Below are 22022 nucleotides of genomic sequence, written 5' to 3' on the forward strand. Positions count from 1 at the left end.
CAACGTTTCGAGAACAATCTCTGCTCTCATCCTCAGGGCTGTTGCGTAACAAATCTGATCCTTTGTAGCACGCTCGCTGATGGCCCCAGAAGATATGGTTTATTCACCACTCATCCACCTGATGCGGCTTGTAACTCGAGAGTCTTTTATCGAAGGAAAGATCTTTCATACCTATATCTTTCCCTTCTCCCATATTGCTTAACCATCCCTTTCAATGAAACAAAATAAACATGGACTTACCAAATGTTTTGATATTCACAGTCTTAGACAGCTCCTCTGTGTTAGTGTACTTTGCAGTGCAAGTATAGTTTCCTGCATGCCTCTCCTGTAGCATAGGAAATATGAGGAACAAGCCATCAGGCATACGCTCTATGTGCATTCCTGTTTCTAGACTGTAACTGGAAAACAAACAGAAATAACCAACTGTCCTATAAGGACATTTTCAACAACAAAATAAATAAAAAGCATATTTTTAACAACTCCACAATGCTGTATCATACGAATCTAATTTAATTCCTCCTGCCATCACCGAATACCACAACAATGGTCGTGTCCAACTCAGTCTATCCTCCCCCTGCTGTGTTGTACCTTTTTAAGAAATATGAAGGTTCATTCAGGGCGATGAATATGCCAACTGGATGAGGGGAGCTCCCCTCCATCCAATTGGCACATTCATCGCCCTGATGACGGAGGCAGTATGAACTCTGAAACGTTGGTAAACATCGACAAGACTACACAACGCACCAACCCAGAAAACAGAAATCTTCATACTCTGATGACGGAGGCAGTATGACCTCTGAAACGTTGGTAAACATCGACCAGACTACACAGCGCAACAACCCAGAAGACAGAAATCTTCATACTCTGATGATGGAGGCAGTATGACCTCTGAAACGTTGGTAAACATCGACCAGACTACACAGCGCAACAACCCAGAAGACAGAAATCTTCATACTCTGATGATGGAGGCAGTATGACCTCTGAAACGTTGGTAAACATCGACCAGACTACACAGCGCAACAACCCAGAAGACAGAAATCTTTAAACCATGTTAGACTAAATATCATTTAATATTTTAAAATTCAGCAATGCACAAACCTGTCAGTGTTATCCCCAATGACCCTACCAGTGGGGTCATACCACTGTAGATTGGTGACCAATATCTTATTCTCAACATCAACTCGACAGGAGAGCAACATGCTCTGACTGATGGGCCGGTTCAGTGTCGGCTGTGATGGCAGGATCCTGAGTTCAGGTGTCCCCAGTACCATTTCTGGAAACAACGCAAACTAAATTACCAACTGGTTCAACTGGTTTCAGGTTAAACCTGTATATGTTTATTGCACCTCCATGTTTAATCAATCGTGTTTCATATCAAATTTTCTATACGTACAGTTTAAATTTCAGTAATTCCACACAGATGTAGGGTGAACAATGCTCCCAGTAACGCCTCACATGCTTTTACTAGCGTCGCCAACTTCTGACTGGTCGATGTTTTCTCACAAAATCGCCTTGTACCTTCTGTTTACTTAGTACAGGCGACGTGTGTATATTCTAGCCAGTATCACCATGCATGCATCATAAGCAAAATTTCAATAAATTTGCCGAAGTGGAATAAATCAGTATCCGGATCAGTCAAAACTCACTACCCTCCATAAAAAATCATATTCCTGTTGCATGCATATTGCTGAATAACACAAAATTCAGACAGAAGTACACATATTTATAGTGGGAAAACAATTTATAACATTCTTGCAACCGTCTTAAAAACATAATGTATCTATGTAAAGCATTCACTTCATTGACAGCAAAGTTCTAACCATTTTTATAACTTTCTTAATTGCAGTGCCATTAGTCTGGAAATAATCTAATGAAATGCAGTTTTATGGAAATTGGGACCAACATTCAGATTAGACAGCGGTAACAATAAATGCAAAGTGATGGAAAGATTAATATTCATGAAAATTTTTACAGCCAAAATATTGCATATTTATCAGGTTCAGAGTCTCGCAAAATTTTCAAGAACATAAATTACAGATATGCAAGGACAGAAAATATATACCAATTGTCTATTGAATTTAAATTCTAATAGTCTTCTACTCACACTACGCTCCTATGAAACACAATTCAAAAGGAAACTAATTTTGTTCAGTTCTTTTGTTTGCTGGCTTCTGCTCTCATCCATTTATTCAAGTTGCAAAAGTTTTAATGGGGGTGTATGATGTATTTCCAACATCTGGATTGAGAGCACAGACAGAGTTTAGTGGGCACATCACAGAAAAATAAGGTCTGAGTTTTAGCGAGATCACATCATGGCGTAATAGACATTTAGCCTTCTTGGGTCAGATAATATAAGTCGGTAAACCTCAAAATAAAAAACCACTTAGTACACACAGGAATAGGACGGAAGGTAAAATTAAAATAAGTCGCGGGGTGCGGATTTGATTCAGCTGACGTGAAATTTTATGGTGATATGAGCGACCGGAACGCTATAATGGCGTGTATAATTACGTAACACAATTCTGCCGATAAGTTGAGTCAGTGTTTGGATGTAAACTAAATAATCACAAGAAAGTCAAGTCTGCTTATTTTCCTTACTAGTACCGAAATCTCCCATAACAGCAAAAGTAATCAACCTTCCTTCTGGATGCAGATGGTAAATACGTATGTGGAAGGCGAAACGGGGAGGAAATTTGTAGGAAGAAGCAGGCAGAATTCTGTGCCCCAAATATTTCGACGAAAGCTCAGAACTCACTCATCCTAGCATCCCCTGGGTAATTATCGAACTGCTGAGACCAATTTCGTCGTATACACCACTGAATGCCAGTCGGCCACGCATCCATGAAATTGAATTGAGCCCACCGCTGTTTACAACCAAAGTTAGGTTAGCATAAATAAATTCAAACCTAGAAAGTAACAAGAATATTAGCTCTTAAGGGAGAAAAACAAAACAAAGTTTGCGTTGTAATCAATGAACAAACATTTATCTACGTCATTCTACGAAATTCTACAACACTTAATATTAAAACGCTCCAGAGTGCGTCGGTCAGTTCATCGACTGTCTTAAACATCTAAAGACAAAGCTTGTTTAAGAAAACATTTAAGGAAGCCCGGGTTCGCTTCCAGGGCAGTCCGTATGAGATTTGTGGACGATGTGGCATGGTATGTGCGCGGATAATAACACGATTTATGTAAGCATATTTAATCGCTAAATAATCCTGGAATAATATTAAACAATAAGTCCTTTTGTGTCTATGAATTTAAACTTATGTATGAAGATAAACATATCAGAAACTTCTATGATGAACATTCTTAGATTATATGTGACAGTGATATTACACCTAACATATTGTAATACTGGAAAATTAGCAGCAAAGAAATGGACCAGTTTCTCCTATTCATCACACAGACTCAAAAACACTTAAAGGAGTAAGTCTTTCCCGTGACTTCTTGTGTCTGAGATAAAATCATCGCGAACAGAAGTGATTTCAACACATGCGTCGTCACTGTGTATAGAATTCAGCGCACGAAATTCCTCCACCACAACACGCGTTTCCTGCATGTTATGTCTATGGAACACAAACTATTAATTCGCAGAGTTATCTCAATTAAACACGCGTTCTTGGGTCAGTGATGACATCACATTTACATACATCACCCACAACCTCTTACACTAATCAAGGATTTGGCTACGACGATCAGCTGCCGGACACAGCTCATCTGCTGAGACGCACCGAGGCTCAGAGAAATCTGAACTCCTGCAAAATCCAACGCTTGAGTATGAATATAATTACATAACAAGCTTATACGAATCAACATGCACCATTCGTAACAGCCGAGTGGTTCGCATTCGGCATATCTCTCTTTCAAGTCTGGGCCCGAGCAGTTTCGTGATTTTCTCGGTCCCTCCATGCAGATGCCGTGAGAATACCTAAATTAGGTTCCTTTCCAATTCATATTCATTCGACACTCTATGCTCTGAAATGCTGACAGCGTTTTAAAATAAACTACAAACATGTGAGGTGCAAGCTGGCAATGTCTTGACACTTTTTTTTTCTGCGATGGCAGCTCGTGCAGCTGTCCGACTCCCCGTACGCAGACTTAATGAACCACTTCCTATTGCACCAGCTATTCCAGCGTGGCGTGGACCAACTGGTTACAGCGTCCATAAAACTTGATTAATTTTACGGCTTTTCTCTGCGAAATGGTGTTTCTTGAAGCTCATCTGAAACCTCACATTAAAAAATTCAAAATGATACACGAAAGGTACCAAAAACGTATCATTTCGGTAACTGGAAGAACAGACTATTCCACAGAATAATGTTTAACCCGCGTAAATATAGGCTACTTCAGAACGACAAATAAAAAGGATATACAGAAACAGGGAAAACCAAATTATGTACTGAATCTAATCCGTCCGGCCAGAAAACACGAGAGGATTACGATAATAGTACAGTAATTATATAGACTGACGTATTATATAATTACATGAAATAATAAAAGGATCAACTAAAAGATAATAAGAATTAAGTTTACTTTGTGTTCATAAATTAAGTTACATTTGTTCTAAAGTTTTTAAGAAATGGCTCCAATTTCTGAAAACTACACTTTCAGAATGAATTTCACTATTCTACTCCTTTCCCACATGCACGATGCAGTGTCTTACTACGGTATATTCAATTCTGATGTTTGCGAGCAGGAAAGTGTCACAGACTACAAATGGACGAAGAACTTGTAACATCAACAAAGTTTACTTAATTCAGCGCTAGTTTTGTTTTCCACTTCCAATGAGAGAGCAGTACCATTTCAGAACAAGCTACGGAGAAATGTAACGAGATAAATAAAAGAGTTAAAGTATCCGAGACCTTCAAGTCAGACTGTAGCCTCTCTCTCAAAAAGATACTTTTCCCCCATTAACTGATACTACGGATATCCCTTTGCATTTATTGGCGGAATGAACCAGCAGCGCAGTCACACAAAACGAGCTCAAAACGGAAGGGCCACAGTATAGTGCTGCTGCACGGAAGAATTGCGAACTATCGATATTAATGCGATGTAAGAGCACACTATGGCTGACACTGCTGCACGGAAGAAATGCGAACTATCGATATTAATGCGATGTAATGGCACAACACTATGGCTGACAATGTTCTCACAGATGATTCTTGATGGTAAAAAGTTATAATTTATACGTGCTACTGCTGTTAGGACGCTTTTAGAAACACACATAAAGGATATACTGGTATAAATGGTATGAAGGAAGAAGAGCATCAAGGCTGAAAATCCGAAATAAATCATCCGCCGTTCAATATTAAAGGGTATTTCGCTTCAGTACAATATACGACTACACAACCTTCACTCCGATACCAGCCAAGTTCCGTATCACAGATGAAGTTCATAACTTTGGACCAAGGGTATGATAATGTACTTGTTAAGGGCTATCGTAGACCTCACTGTACGGTGATGGATGAGTACAGGACAATGGTTATATGTAACTTATTTTCGTCTATTTCCTTTCTCTGCTTCTAGGTATCGGTCTAGTTGCTATGCAACAATGTCAAGTTTTTATTGTGTAAAATATTCTATGTGCCACTGTAATAAGCAGAGAACCACTCAACGTGTGTTGATTCATTAAACATTACTTTACAGTAGAAAAAACAACTTTAAACGTCTGCTCAGCAATGTTTATTAATTATTTAATAAATAGAGTGGAGAGTATCGTGTTTTCACATAACTCTTCTGACGTGTTTCATGATAATTTCGAAATGTTGTTCATGTCATTTTAAACATTTCACTAAACTTTCTCTGTAAAAACGGGTATATTCATAAGACTGCCATAATAAGCAAAGAAGAAGAATGTTTCAGTACAGTACATACAAATCTCACTTCGCCCACCAGCAACACGACCGACTTTGACCATTATGATAATACCTGGTGAACATCGTGTTCGGTCTGTGTGAGATTAGACTCGGTGGATGATACAGCGTCGTTCAATTGTACATGACAGATATGTCTTAAACAGTAACTTCCCTGCCACATGACGGTACAAAACAGCCTACAAAACTTCACTGCAGCGATGAAGAGAAAATTACTGCCGGGCTTCCAGCAACTAACTTGTTTTGTAGTGATAATATTCCATTAACTGACGTTAATTCTGACACAGGATGTAACTAGGACTTTAATGCAGTACAAACAAAAACGTGGGCGTAGCCAACAAAAGCGGACCAAGAACAGGAGCAGGGGGTTTTGGAAGTTGGCTCAAAACAGTCGCAGACAAAATGCGTGTTGTGGAAACGAGTCTCGCACAAAGAAACAAAATATGCCTGAACAACCTGCGTTCGAACCGGGTAATTTTCGCCAACAGTGCGATCAAAATCTGCTGCCAGGAACTAAACAGGTCCCGCGGCCTCTTTCTCCGGGTGTCAAGCCAACGCAACAAGCTCCACCCACATCCTAAGCATTCTGCTACTGGGAATATTTCTCTTTACCTAAAGATGTAACTCCATGAAGTAAACTCCCTATACAGAGCTAACAAAACATTTACAGACCTGTATACAACCAGAGTGTCCGCCACGGTGGTCTAGCGGTTAGAACGCTGGCCTTGTAATCCTGGGGTCTCGGGTTCGATTCCCGGCGGTCCCCGAATTTATAACTTGTGTTGGACAAGGCAGTGGTCTAGGCAACACGGAGTTTTCCTCCGGGGGCTTCCCCGGTTTCTCCGTGGCATCCCAACAATTACTCCATTCACACACAGAAGAAGGCAATGGCAAACCACTTCTGGATCATCTGCCAAGAACGTATATGAACAGGTCCCAGTCCGAGAAAAGGATGGAAGGATCCTGTTCATATGGACCTGTCGTCAGACAGAAGACTAAATAAAATGTAATTAATAAATACAACCAGAAGGTTGATTACCATGTTCACGACAACATTCCGACAGACCCGAATCCAGTCCACGCCATCAACTCTCTGTTTCTTTAAGATTCCCGACATCTTTCATAATCTCCCAAGTGATGTCTCGTAAATTGAAATGGAATAAAGAAAAAAACAAAATGGTTGTGTTCCTGTGTGTAGCAGTGTCACCGGCGTGTGAAGGAGGAAGAAAGGCTAACCCGTGGGCCACGCTCCTACCCCTCTAAGGCAGACATCCTGCGTGATAGAGGGAGCACGGCTTTAAACCCAAGTAATGACATCACTAGACTTCATTAGGTCAACTACTCAAAAGACAATAAACACGTGCTACGAGTTTGTTACTGTTGCTTCAGCCAGCTCGGGGAGCACTCCGGATGGATCCTGCGGGTTCTAATAAACATTACTGACGCTGGTCCAAAATACCACTGAGGAGATGGACACTGAAGACTGGACGGAATGCACACTGTAAAAGAAAGAAAAAAGCTGTCCCATTACACGCCATGTAGGCGCTTGGGAGGGTGAGTCAGCGTTACGCCCAGGTCGCACTTATGAATACAGTAACGAACCCTCGAGATCAATAAAAGCGGAAAATTTTCTTGACTGTGTCAAACAGTGTTGTTACAAAATCATCTGCAAGTGCTTCAGCGTATTATACTGTAATTAATTCTATATATTTTTTAAATAGGTTTATTAAATTCTTGTTGCAATGTCAGCAACCGAAAACACAGCAATTCAACTAATGCCGTACGCACTGGGGAGTTTTTTTTTAAAAAAATCTGTGAATACGTTCGTTTTTCCAGTGTTGATAATTTTAGCTTCCTGGCTGACCGCTTTTATCCCTCACGGAGAGGCATCAGTTTCCTTGGCAACAAGAGCGATAGTACGCCTCGCGGTTGGAGAACAGCATCATTAATCAACAAGCAGACCGAGGGAGCAAAAGAGTGTCCATCGTCCAGTCATCGTGTACATCAGATGGAGGGGGGGCCATTTTTATGAAGTTTCACCTCTTCCTCTCATCGCCTTTCTTGTTCACGTGGAGGATGCACGCACTGTTACTATCACTTCACTGCCAACATTTTTTCAATCAACAAAATTTAGAGAATAATGACGCCGTGTGAACTCGAAGGCGGATGCCAACGTTTCGGAGAAACGTACTGTCTCCATCTTCAGCCCTAAAGAAAGATACAGCACGTTTCTCCCAGACGCTGGTAACTGCCTTCGGCGCCAACGCCCTGACAGAAAGAAAGAACCACCCTCACCGCCGTGAAAACCTCAAAATTCAGAAAACTGCGCATGCGTGGGAGAAAAGAGAAGCGCACACAGAATGTGGTCGGTAAACCTGAACGGAATATACCATTTGGGTTCCATGTAAGAATAATATTAAAATTGATGATAAAGAATTGGCTCAAGGCAAGGTCCAGTGACAGGCTCTTTGAAGATAGTAATAAGCCTTCGAGTTCTATATAAGATGGAAAACTTCTAAAGCGCCTATCACAAAGTCTGAAGATGCAAGAGAGCTAATACCAATTCCCACCACCAGTACCGTCATGAAACACTTTCGTCCACCACTGACGATCATTTTCCCTAATATCTGTCTTAATTTCCCTACAAAAGTTGCATATTTTTCTCAGATCACTGAACATGCGAGGATTCAGCCATTTTATTATCAGTTGTTGTAGTGCCATCATTTGAAATTAACTAAGAACTGGAGCCCCGTAATAGTCTACTGTCTGTAACATTTCGGGTCACGAATCCTTCAATTATCATCATTCTTCAGTTTTTATATATTAGGACCCTCTGATCTCTTGCGATTCAGAATTAATGACAAATCACTGAACCCTTTATTTCTAAAAACTCCATTGGGCTCGGATATGTACACAGTTCTGTCAATATCTACAACAGTAAAAGAATGACAAGAAAAATAAAACATACGTTTATCCTCAAGCGGGTTTTGAACCCACATTTCAATCGTTAGACAGCTCCATGACCGTACGGCCTATGACCAGACGTTCACCTTAATTCCTACGAAAATGAATCTGGGGACAGAAAAATGACTAATTCTATAGGAAATGAGTTGATAAAATTTAACGAAAAAGAACTAAATGGTATTTCAGATTCTCACGGCAAGTACCAAGATGGTTATCTTCTTCAGAGTTCCTGTACCGTGATGCCCTGATGACGAAGGCAGTAAGCACCTCTGAAACGTCGGTAAACTTCTGCCAGACTACACAGCGCAACAACCCAGAAGAGAGCCAGCTTCAGAAAACGTTACTATGTTATCTTTAATCACAATTCCCAGTCAGCTCGTTCGCTCATAAGACTGCGCAAGACGCCATTTCGTGAATGTAGAGAAGATGCAGGCCGGTAACGGCTGTTACAATCATTTTATAACCATCTGGTCTCAGGTACGTTACAGAAAAACGCTTTGGGCTCTGAAATCGTCCTACTCATTTCCAACGCTGTAGTAAAAAAGATCATCAAGAAAGCTTTTCATGCTTAAATGTAATAAAACAAAAAGTGAGCTTAGCTTAACAAACGGTGAATGTAACCATAAACACGGCCGAGAAGGGCATAAAATGGTTTTATTTTATGAAGGCACTACTGAGGGGTTTACATTAGCGTAAGCACCAAAGCAATTCATCAGACAGGCCCCAACGCCAGTTTAAATGCGACGTGTTCCTTCTATGTTCGGCAATTAAACGCATAGAATCTCGACGACACACCGGCTATTCAGACTGAAAAGACGACTGTCTTGTGGGTTGTAGCGCCGTGAAGTCTGGTAGAATTTTACCGATTTTTCAGGGGTGCTTGGTGCCTCCGTCGTCCGGGCTTTCGCTAATTTTTAACGTTACAGTCGAAACGAAAAACATCCATAGAAAGGGATCAGTAAATTGTAGTCGTTCATACTCATTTATAGTTTAGCTAGTCTCATCGTAGGGGTCTACAAACTGACATATTTAAAGGAAAGTTGGTATGGTTAAGATTTTTCCACAGCGTCTTGTTTTCCCTTAGACCGTAGTGAAATTTGGAATCATAACCTGAAATAAGTGACGGCCGCCAAGTCAGCCATCTATCGCCTCATTCGACAGAAAATAATCTCAGCCTCTGCAACCGAGACAGAATTGCAATATAAACCACGGAACAAACAGCTGACAGAGAACTTTTCTGGAATTTAAGATGGCTGTCTCCTTGGTTGTTGCGTCGTGTTACCTGCTATAAGTTTACAGACGTTTCAAAGTAGCTTGCTGAGTCCATCAACAGTGGATTGCCTTGATAATTGTGGCGACAAACACCTCCACATCCTTAATCAACAGTCAGTTACATTCCATATTTAATTTCCAGTTCATTATTCAACAATTACCCTATCCCCCGACGCTAATAGTCAGAGCTACTGACAGCATCATTAAATAAATCAAGCAAATAAACAAATTAAAAACAAATATGCATACATGCGCACCAGTTTTGGAAATTAGCCACACCACGCGCACGTGGAAACCGTGAACATTACAGGGGAGGGAGGAAAGCCTCGCCGAACTGTGACAGGATAAAACACTGCAGCTAACATATCCTGTTTGCAACCAGCAGCAACGATTGGCTACCGCTGAGCCCACTTGCCTACATCATTAAATCTCACAGATTTTAGCAGACCAAAACAAAAACATTTTTTCGAGCTGAAGTGTGGAGAACATTCGTGTGGGCAATTCAACTGTCGCCTTTATCTCTGGAATGTCAGTGGGGAAGGTATTCAAGGGACTCTGATAACGTCACTAAAGTTAAAATGTCTTCCAATAGACATCACTACAAAAATACACAAAACTAATGGCCCAGTTTTACCTGTTGTGAAAATGCATCAAGCGTACTTACTAAGGAAAGAACATACTCAGTGTGTATTTGAGAATCGGGTGCCGAGAGGAATATTTAGATGGAAGATAGAAGAAGAACGGCGATGTAAATATTCATAATGAACAGTTTAAAAATTAGTACGAAGCCATCTTCAGACTCGCCGCCGTGAGAACTTCTAATCCTACTAAATGTCATCGAAAACATCGACTCTAGGAGGATGAGATTGGCGGGGCATGTAACAAGCATTTTAGTTGGAGAACCTGAAACGAAGAGATCATTTTGCAGGCCTAGAGACAGACTCCAGGGTAACATTAGATCGTAAGAAAATATTGTGTACATGTGTGGACAATATTCATCTGGCACAGGATATGGTCACAACCCGGTCTCTTCTGAATACGTAAAGGTACCTTCAAATTACATTTTCTTGATCATACGAGCGATTATCAATTTCTCAATACGTGATCTATTACAAGAAAGTTGACATCAGTACAAAAAATATTTCATCAAATACTCAAATGAAGTAGATATCTTCTAGAGTAGTTGAAAAGTTGCATAATTCCCATTTATTTTTAGCTTACATGTGAAAACGTGGTAAATTATAAAACCACGTCATACTTAAAACCAGAAAAAAATAGTTGCTAACAGTGACTACTCCACCAAGGGAATGTCTCTATAGCTGTTCCAATTCAGAATGAATTCTCGAACAATCAGACCATCAGAAAATCAGCGGGACCTCTTCGACAGAGGTCGATACATCGCAAGGTCTGCTGTACAAATAACAGAAACATGCATACGTGTGTATATCTACGTATCGTGAGCGGGATACGAACAAGCTATGCCCGTGCTGAACCTGCACCGTGAATGGCAGGTTTAGAACTTACAACATCAAAATATTGAAGTTCTTTATTCACAGCATGTCACTACCACAACTGTCGCCAAACGAACATTCCTCACGCATTTGTCGTGTCATTTTCCCATTTAAAACCCGTGATAAATTTGTAATACCATTAAAAACCTCACACCGTACAGAATTCCAAACTTCACATCAGTGTTAATCCCAGCTCAAAAGTTTGCACTGCGGTGATATGGAGCTTTGAACAAAAAGAAATGGTACCCCCAATGCCCTGATGTTCGTACCACGTTTCACGAAAATCGATCAATTAGTGATCGTAGCGCTGACATCCGTAATTGGACCAGGGACAGAACGAGACACAGCTCGTTAAAGGAGATCATAAGTAATTCTAAGAGAGATTTTTGCTTGAGGACGAAAGAATAACCAGGTTCCGGAACGTGTTCTTCTTTGTAATTGTAATTCAGACGATGGGCGAAGTCTAAAAAATAACACTATACTGCACCACAGTCACAAACGTTCTGACTTCACCAGTTGTTACGAGACCTTAAAAACGAATCAGAGCAGCTCAGCCAACACAGTAATTATCTACAGTCTATACACCCAGGGATCGATTCCTGGCAGGGGAAAATATCATTTCCTTCGCCCCCGGCGACCAGTCAGGACTAGTGGATACTAAACCCCTTCAGCGGGGGTGAAAACGATCGTGGCCTGAAACAGGCCAGTCACATTCACCCAGTGCTGGGGTTGAGACTGCGTGGATCTGCGTCTTCTTGGCGTCACAGAGGGCTTTAAAGAACGTGATGGATGCTTCAGTTCTACATGGTTGCTTGGTTCAGCTGAATCGGCAGTAGTATAGCCACTGGGGCGTTGTGGTGCCGGCGAAGAGTGGTATCGAGTTACTGAGGTAGCTGTGGCTTCTGTTCCTCGACTTGTGAGAGTGGCTGGGGGGAGAGAGAAAGATCAATCCGTCTCCGTGAGACTCCCAGTCACTTGAACAGAGTACACAAGCTACCAACCAACTGATACTGAGTTCACGTACGTCACAAAACTGCGTGCATCAAGGCCACGGAAGTTCACTCCGGATTACGGCGCGACTCGACGTCAACAGTACGACGCTGTCAGCTTTGCCGCACAGAGAGTTCTGATGTGTCTTCATTTGCCTGGGCTCTACTTCTCGTGCTGCAACGGTGTGCGCTTTTGCTATGACCTTGAAATATGCTAAAGAAGTTCAAATACTTGAAAAAGACGGCATCGAAATTGCGTTCACGAAGAAATTAAAAACATATTAAATCTGCGGAGTTTTTCCTGCTATTCAGTTCAGAAAATAGCTACAATTTAACCAGTTACTTTATACGAGCATCCCATTTAGTCTCTCATTCTAAGGGAAGGACACGGTTTGAAGAAGGCAGACGCTGCTCTGAAAAGAATGTTGGGATATAACAATGAAAAAACAGATGAACGCAGAAAATTACATTATCAGGAGTTGCATAATCTGTACTCTCCATCCAATACAGTCACGCTGATTAAATCATGAAGGCTGATAAGGGAAGGGAATGAGGTGAAATGCATACAAAACAGTTGCAGAGATACTTCAGGAAAGAACCACTGGCGAGACCTTTTCATAGATGGAAGGATAAATGGCTTCTCCACCGTATTCTAAAACCTATTCGCTAAATTCATTGAGGCTGAAAAGCCGCTGCCAGTTCAGGCGTCTTTGGCCTGTCCCTGTCAAATCAATCCTGCGCCGTTGTCGTGGCGAGGAGTGATACCGATACTCGTCGCCGTGAGAACCTGAAATCTCACATCCTCCCACTTCGCATGGCAAACGCACACAGACCCCTAGCAGAGATCATATTCCAATACACTTTGTTCTGTCTCCATCCTAGCCTCTTATCTTTGTTTTCACTTCGTCCTCCATCGATCCATTTTCCGTAACAAAGCAAAAGTACTGCGCGGTATCAACTTCTAAAGCATCATGATTCTTTTACTAGTCCTTAAAACAGCTGAAGAAGGGAAGGCGGTAGACCTACATAAAAGCTCCATTAGTCATACCGCATCGCAAAACAGAAAAAGAAACTTTCCTTGCCACAGCTTAATACACCCTTTTACTATAGCTCGTGTTTTTTTTACGGACGACACAGGACCAGGGAAAAAATAATTTCTTACTACAATTTCGTGAATGAACGCCAGTTCCTAGCAAAGCAAACTCGACAGTTACTTTGTTTCAACAAGGGCGGGCGAATGCTCTGTGAAGTATCATTCAAAATGTGAGTTTCGTTAACACATCACATCTGTTCTCAGCTTCTTACATCCAGCGGAAGTGAGCAACACGACCGTGTGATGGCGCGAGATAAGAAAGCCAAAAAAACTTGCTACATTAGTAGCTAACTCTGCATCAACGAGTATTATGCAAATATTTTGTAATAAATGGCGTGCGTATCTTATGCACACCTATTACTCACAATAAGACTTTTGCTCTTAGATCAATACGTCACGAGGTCGCCAATACACGTACAGAATGTCCTAAAAAGATGCACACAGCAACTTCGGCGGTCGCTTGTCAAGTAGTCGCCCAGTGTTTTCAACTGTGCCACGAAGCTAAAGGGCGTCATTTTCAACACCTACACCAGACTCGCTAAGAGCCAATCCTGACGAAAGAAAGTTTTACGTTATTAAAAATGTCTGAATTTTACTCACTAAATGTGGGCATATACGTTATTTTTGGAACATTCCAGTTTTAGGCTCTCGTGAGGTATAATCCTTAAAAGTAATGAAAGTTGAAGATTTCCGTCTTCTGGGTTGTTGCGCTGTGTAGTCTGGTCGATGTTAACCAACGTTTCAGAGGTCATACTGCCTCCGTCATCAGGGAGATGATTGACGGAGGCAGTATGACCTCTGGAAAGTCGGTAAAAATCTACCACACTACACAGCGCAACAACCCAGAAGACAGAAATCTTCATACTCATCGCTGTGAAAACCTCAAATCATACGTACGTAATGAAAGTCAATTTCATTTACGCATGGAAAAACCGTAAGCAAAAATCTCATTTTATTTTAAGCTGTTGTCTATACAACTGATACAGCGTTGTTAAATAACACATGAATCAACCAATCTCTGTTTGATGCACTGGTGTCCTCAGTGTATGTTACTTCCGTGATGAACCCCGGTTTTCCTATCTCGAGCGAATAGCTCAGCAGCCCGAGCCGTGTCTCATCTTGTGATCAGCAGAGCCATCAATTTTACGGTCTAGGGGGACAACACAGACAGGGACTAGTCGCTTCAATAATGTTCTCATTCATTTTATGTCTCGACGTTTTTTTTTTAAAGTAATGTTTCCATTCCAGCATTCCAATCACTCCCCTTTCAGGTTCCAAACCTCCCACTTTCTCTAATTTATTCCGTTTTCTACCACATTTCCCCATCATATGTATATCTTTATTGCAAACTCTTACAGAAATAACTGCCCCAAATGTAAGCTTTCTTTTCTACAACAAAATTTCATATGAAGTTCACAGTTATGGGATGTAAAGTCGACGGCTATGAAGCTGGTCAAGAAACTCCCTGCTTATTCTAAGTAACCTCAAGTTTCATTACAATACTCAAGCCACGATACAGCGGTATAGAGTTAAATGCAAGATTTTCTTCCATTTAACACTGTGAAACTTCATGTCGCTAGAGGTTTACGTGGGCCGAAATCTTATAATTTCACCCGACCCAAACCCAAAGTTTCTCTCTTCAAATACATTACCCCTACTCCAACAATGCCCGACTACCTTTTATTTGAGCGCGAACGAACCCGACGTATTTACGATCTGTCCCGACTGAACCATCATTAATGCACTTTTATTTTAATGAATAAATATTAGTAATCCTTTAATTATTTAAGGACGCGTTCACAACATGTGAGGTTATTCTGGCGTTTGGGAAACGCCACATGCCAAGTATGTAAGGTGTTACCTCTATTTCTGGGAGGAGGCACCTACAAAAATCCCCGATAAAATGAAGTCGGTGGGATTTGTTTCCGGAGCTTGGCTGTGCCATAAACATAATATAAGCGCAACAAAGAACAGATATTTTTCTTTGCAGAAAAATCGCCCGAGAAAGACAGGAATGTTCTGTAAAACGTCTGAATAATATCTGAACCCGAACATTGTGTGTGTTATCAGACCCGGACCTGGGGCCAGAAATCTACAATACCCCTACGACTCCTGCATACTGCGTTGGTTTTAAAAAAACCTTTATGCAAATCCAGGTATCGCTTTTTTTAGAATAAAAATGAATAAAAATTCTCTGATTCTAGAAACACGGCATCAGGGCATCCAATCGTAACAGTACTGCGCTTGTATGTGTACGTTTATGTGTAAAAACATGTGAAGCCTCCGGTTCACCAAGGTACTTCTTAAAATAAAATACGATAAAATAATTAAACTGTTTCCAAAAACAAGAACATTAATGCGCATAGATCGCTTATGTGCTTTTAAAACACGCTACGGTCGCAGAAACCACATACAGAGAAACACAAGCATTCTTCAACTGCAGATATTTCGCATGACAGCTGAGATTGCTGTCCGTAACGAATGGCTACGGATTAGACGAGCGGGGTTCGACTCCTAGCAGGACAGGATATTTTTTATTTACCACAATGCCCACACCCGATCTGGCAACCCGGGTTCTGTCCTCGGGGATTACGTGGCTGAGGTATAAAGTTAACTGTTCACCTCTGTCTACTGCAGAGGTTAATTCGTGGAACTATACATCCGCATGGCGTACTGCTTACTTAAGCGCAAGAGACAACTTTACCGTTGCCATGTTCCACTTGACGGTTAGTGACAGAGCAGCGGGAAACAGTTTTGGATTGCATGACACTGGGATGACAAGATGTAATTCCTCTCGAGACATGGACAATCTCGACGTTTTCTCCTATTGTTAAGTGTACGTACAGGCGCAGAGATGGGTTGATCACCCCTCCGCCCGTCCAAGGAGTCTTGTCGAATGTTCAACAGATTAAACGTAGCCGTTAACTACAATGGCAAAAACTGACACATAAAGACGGAGAAATATCTAAGTTGTAGGCAACGCTTATAAAAACACTGGCCAATGACCGCAAACTCACAAGAGTAAGTTCCCTTAATTGAAATATTTACCCTGGGGTTTGCTGGAGAATAACGCGCGACGGCCCTGTTGCGTTACGTCAACCAGCAAACAGCAAATGAAGTTTAATTAAACGGCGCCTCTGCAGAGACTCGTTACTAACTTCCATGCCAGGAGTACAGCTCACCGCCGCCAGGTGGCTCTGGCGTTCATGCGATTTAAACTATAGAAGGTAACAGTTTCGCAGGAAACTTTCTACAACATTCTGCATACCCGCTGTGTCTCTCAGTAGTCTGTATGGTTAAAATTAATTTCTCCAAAATATTGTCTCAGATGGAAAGAAGGGGCAAACTAATTCAGCCATTTCAAACTGCCGAAGAACAGCATTCCTATACGCATATTCGTACATAAAGATTTGCAGAAAATTTCATAATACTCGTACAGTTAAGTGAGTTAATAAAAATCAACATAAACCAACACAGAAAAAAAGTTATTTACATCTTGGACAGTTGTGAAATTTAATTTCTTTAAGAGAAAAGCTGATTTTCAACTGAAACCAACAAATATTTCTTCATGCAACTGATTTTACTAAAATCACGTCGTTTCTATCATTCAAATTAAAACTAGTTGAGATTTCGGGTTCTCACGGCGGCGGATATGAAGATGGATTGTTGCGCCGTGTAGTCTGGTAAAAGTTTATCGACATCTCAAGGTGCACAATGCCGCTTCAGTTACCTCTGGCCCCACGAGCAAAACAATGCAGTGTTTGCAAGATTTACATTGTTAATTAACAAACAAACAAGCAAGCAAGCGCGCAGACGTAATCGGGCCGCTGAATCTTGATACAAGTACACAGGGGCATGCCTGCCTATCTGTATGCCCCTTTACCCTGTCAGCTGCAGTTTCTTTACTGCAAGTCTCTTGGGCCTTAAGCACAGATTGCACAAGGTAAGGGGAGAAACTTGCCTCTTTCAAATTCACGGTTGAGGGGAAACCAGGATTATGCATTACAGGAACTTCCACAGTTTATACGGGTTTATCTTAAACTTATGACGGCCTCAATTCAGATTAAAGTAACCGAGGTAGAAAATTGAGTTTCATGTTTTATTCCCTACAAACTTTCTAACCTATCTTCATCTCTGACGATGGAGACAGTACGCTTCTTCGAAACATTAGCATCTACAAACTTCCACATGGCGGCAAAACCCAAACATAACCTATCTTTCGTCAAACGAATCCAGTCCACACCCCATTTCTTTAATATCAGTTTTTACATTATGCCATTCAGGTTTAGGTCTCCCCAGTGGTGTCTTCCCCTCAGGTATTACGATGAAAATTTTGTATACATTTCTCACCTCACCATGTGTGCTACACGGGGTAACTATGCCTAGCCCTAAGAATATGCTGTGAAAATAAAGCTTCCATTTAATTTATTTTTAATCTTTTACCAATTCACATCGAAATGCATGGTTGACCAACTACGAGCTTCTACTTGTAAATTCCGAACGGCCACTAATGAAACCAGCCGTTTATAATTATTCACCTCTGGACTGACTTTGGAAGCGTTACACATTTGCAAAATTTGTCCCTCGCTGTTATCCAAGTAAATGTCATTTACACCAGATCTGAGTAGTCTCACAAACATCACTGACGTCAAATGTCATTAACATGGCGAAACCCCTGTTAAGTGCCATGGAGATGAAACGAGAGAGAGACAAGACAATGAGAAATGTAATAATTACAACCGTGTTCACTACACGACACACGTCACGACTGATGTCATGGCGTCGGCCCCTACACAAGGTACATCGGTTTCTAACTATAAGGCCAAAAAAAAAAACATTAATGCTTCATTATCTGGACATTCGCCTGGGTTTATCTTAACGCCAATCAACTGAAATAGCGAAAACGATTTATTTGTAACGATAATCTTCCGAATACGCTCCATATTGTCGTTAACCAGTGATCCATTTACTGCCATGGCGCCACGTGTTGATATCTTTATTTATATTTTAATTCTCATACTGAGTCGGTTTAAACCTGCTTTCATGAAACATTTCTTAAGATTCTTTGAAAATTAACTCCAAATGGAAATAAAGTGACAAAAGGAGTGAAAACAAGGGAATGGCCACTTGAAAGAGCTAAAAGAAAATGATAATATCAAGATAGTATGATTTTAGGTTCTCACGGTGGTGAGTACGAATACTGCTGGGTTGTAGCGCCGTGTACCAACGTTTCAGAGGTCCTTCCTGCCTCCAAAATCAGGACGACGATTGCCTTGGTGCTGGAGGCACAACCCGGAAGTCAGTCACCTTAATATCAAGATGGATCTTAAAGAAATGTGTTGTGAGAAGTATTCACCAGGCTTCAGCTAAAGGTCCTTGTAAGCATGGCTATCACTCTCCGGATTCCATAAAAGGAGGGATATTTATAGAGTGTCTGGGCTAAGACTCTCAAGAAGACCTAATTTTCATTAGAGAATGAATGAGCTGTGAGTGGCTTCTCGCGCATACATTCTATGCGACGTTGTTACAGCGCATCGCAGGCCAGATCCAACACTCTCCGTACCTGACAGCCGTTGCTGCTGCTTCCCTAAACAATCCAATGTTCCTTATGGGATGCAACGTGCAATATAAACCGAGGTGGGTCCAAACTACTACGGATGTGCGCAAGGAACGAACGACCTTTTCTCCCTACTGATCCACTTTGCTACAGATTCAAACCGCCACCTCACGACTATTCCGTGTTGAATAATTAACGGAACGCGGTCTATCTGGAGTCGTGTTGTGTGCTTTACAATCGTGCCCAACATAACTCACTGAGACAGCGCGAAACGTGAGTAAAATCAGTGCCTACACGAAACAGTTTATTTACCGAAGTGTAAGACCGAATGACAGGTTGGCCGCAGTTGACGAAACGGGAAGCACGATTGGGAAAAATGGCACTGGTCAATCTAAAGATTCCATTTTAGAATTTACTTCGAGGGAGTGAGTAAAACTACGAAAGCACGTATGGTCTCTCGGTCGACATAAACCAAATAAATCCCTAAAATCACGGTTTGCGCTACGAAAAACTCTTCGTGCACAGTGACATGATCGCCTAACGAACGGAATCGTTAGCAACAAAGTTGAAGGGATAAAGCAACCTCTATGCAAACCAGTGTCCTTCTTGGGACTCTGATATTAGCTCATCTTGTCAAGAATTTCCCCATATAAGATATGAGGTTATCATAGCGGTGGGTATGAATATTTCTGTCTTCTGGGTTGTTGCGCTGTGTAGTCTGGTAGATGTTTACCAACGTTACAGAGGTCATACTGCCTCCGTCATCAGGGCGATTCATCGCAACAACCCAGAAGAAAGAAATCTTCAATTTCCCCATCGTTTGTGGAGTCCCGAGGTTCTTTAGCCTCTCCTAAGCCAGATTAATCAAGTCAGCATTATCACGCCCCTTGGACATTAAATATACAAACGGACACAGCGCGTCTCTTCATCACGCGTTTAACGTTACGTACTTCATTCAAAAAACGTATAAAAACGGTAGTAACATAAAACCAGCCGCAAGACAATAAGTAGAAAAAATGAAAGTGTCTTCTTCCCTCCAAGTTTCCTGTAATGTAAGGCACGCCGAGGTCTACTACGATACATGAGACGGCTAATATCTCCGGCAGAATACCATGCAGGCCTTAATAACACAACAATGTACCCTGGGATCCACAGCAGAGATCCCAACTGCTCGCACTAAACAAACCCCTAGACAAATCTGCAAACATCATACATTCAATGTCTAAACTAAAAGACCAACGGTTCCAAGAAGTCTGAAAAATTTCCAGAGCATGGAATTTAATGCAAAGTTGCAGTATCATAACGTAGAGACTGTAATATCTGCAGACATTTCCGAAATATACCTTATTTATGGCATCCACGAACAGTAGTCTAATTACACTGATATATGTGTGCAATGTTCGCGGTGAGATGGCAATCAGCCACTGCACGTCGCCACTTCCCATACAATGGCGAGTTTTAACTAAACCATGAAGAGAAACAAATAAACATACAACACATTGATTTGCATTTCAATAGACTGAACATGCACTGTGCATAGAGCATTAAAAGTGTTCTGTGGAGCTAAAGAAAGGGTTACAGCATACGTTTGCTTAGAAGATGGCTGTCTTGAGGGTTGTAGAGCCGTGTAGTCTGGTTACGCATATTTAATGAATCCAAAAGATAGCCCGACTGACTCAAGAACGCGGAATAAGTCATGAAGTACAAGACACACAGATAAAAAAAATACACGATATAAGAAAAAGGCTAAGATATATTTTTTTAAAGTTACGCCAAATCCACAGCAGATGTTAACGATTTATATTATACAAGTACAGTGACCTCTAAAAGCATTATGAGTCCTTTTAAACTGTAGGAATTCAATGGCAGACATTATTTCATAACACTAACACAAAAACAATGATTATACACCATGGATTGAAATTGATGATGAATACACCTAATCAATTACCGACGCTTATTTGAAGACATTGTCCCACTAACTACTTACAGGGCTAAGAAAAAACACGACACTTCAGCATTTGTATTTATGGTTTATTTAAACGACGTTGTCAATATGTCAGATTATATAGCGTCGATTTATAGGATTATTTAAAGTATTGACCCCGTATTTGCCTAGAGAGACTGAGGAAAACCAAGTTAAACCTGGTTGGATAGCCGATTACAGGGCCGGGGCTGGAACCTGGGGCCTCCCGAATACAAAGCACTTTGCCGCAGCGTTCGTAACGAACGCTGCGGCAAAGTTTATGTACGTTCAAATATCTTACAAACTCCTCGTTTGTCGCTTAAACTAAGACCTGGCTTAAACACAAACTAATTTGTTATTTGCAATTCTTTTGTTTGCTTCGTCGCCCGTCAGCCTGGAGGATGTTCATACGTCACGTACAGCGGAATACAAAGAGGGCGCTGCATTCATTTCTCGTCCTTTCCCCACGTCGCAGTTACACAAGGGGATCTGCACTTCCAGGGACTGCACTGTTTTTCTTATAGAGTGAAGCAATTAAGAAGATCAACACGAGGAGGAATATGTCTGCTGGCACCCCTCCTCCCCATAACATCTTTCGCGGCCTGATGTTATTCAATCTCACCACTCTGTCGATTCACCCCGGAGCGGAACAGAACGATTCATTTCTACTCACCCGATTACTGATAACAGAATCAAAGCGAAAAATTCCCACATCCAAGAAGTTTTATCACCTACATAAAGCAGAGGGTTACTAGACAAGATTACAGTCGCTCACTTCACCAAGAAATTCCCTA

The 22022-nt window shown here is 41.3% G+C and overlaps 1 protein-coding gene across 8 annotated transcripts in view; it reads right to left on the minus strand.

Moving 5' to 3' along the window:
- Fas2 (neural cell adhesion molecule fasciclin 2) overlaps positions 1-22022 on the minus strand; it is a 184206-nt gene that overhangs the window by 30944 nt on the left and 131240 nt on the right. For all 8 annotated transcript variants that reach the window (XM_022063216.2, XM_087344981.1, XM_022063222.2 and 5 more), the window contains exons 2-3: positions 1099-1273; positions 241-398 (exon numbers count right to left, since the gene is read on the minus strand). In XM_022063216.2, the coding sequence (XP_021918908.1) occupies positions 241-398; positions 1099-1273 (333 nt within the window). The remainder of the gene's footprint in view (positions 1-240; positions 399-1098; positions 1274-22022) is intronic.

This window comes from Zootermopsis nevadensis, unplaced genomic scaffold (genome assembly GCF_977971745.1).
Source record: "Zootermopsis nevadensis isolate Lab colony 2312 unplaced genomic scaffold, Znev_1.0 Znev_ptg000008l, whole genome shotgun sequence".
NCBI classification, from domain to species: Eukaryota; Metazoa; Arthropoda; class Insecta; order Blattodea; family Termopsidae; genus Zootermopsis; species Zootermopsis nevadensis.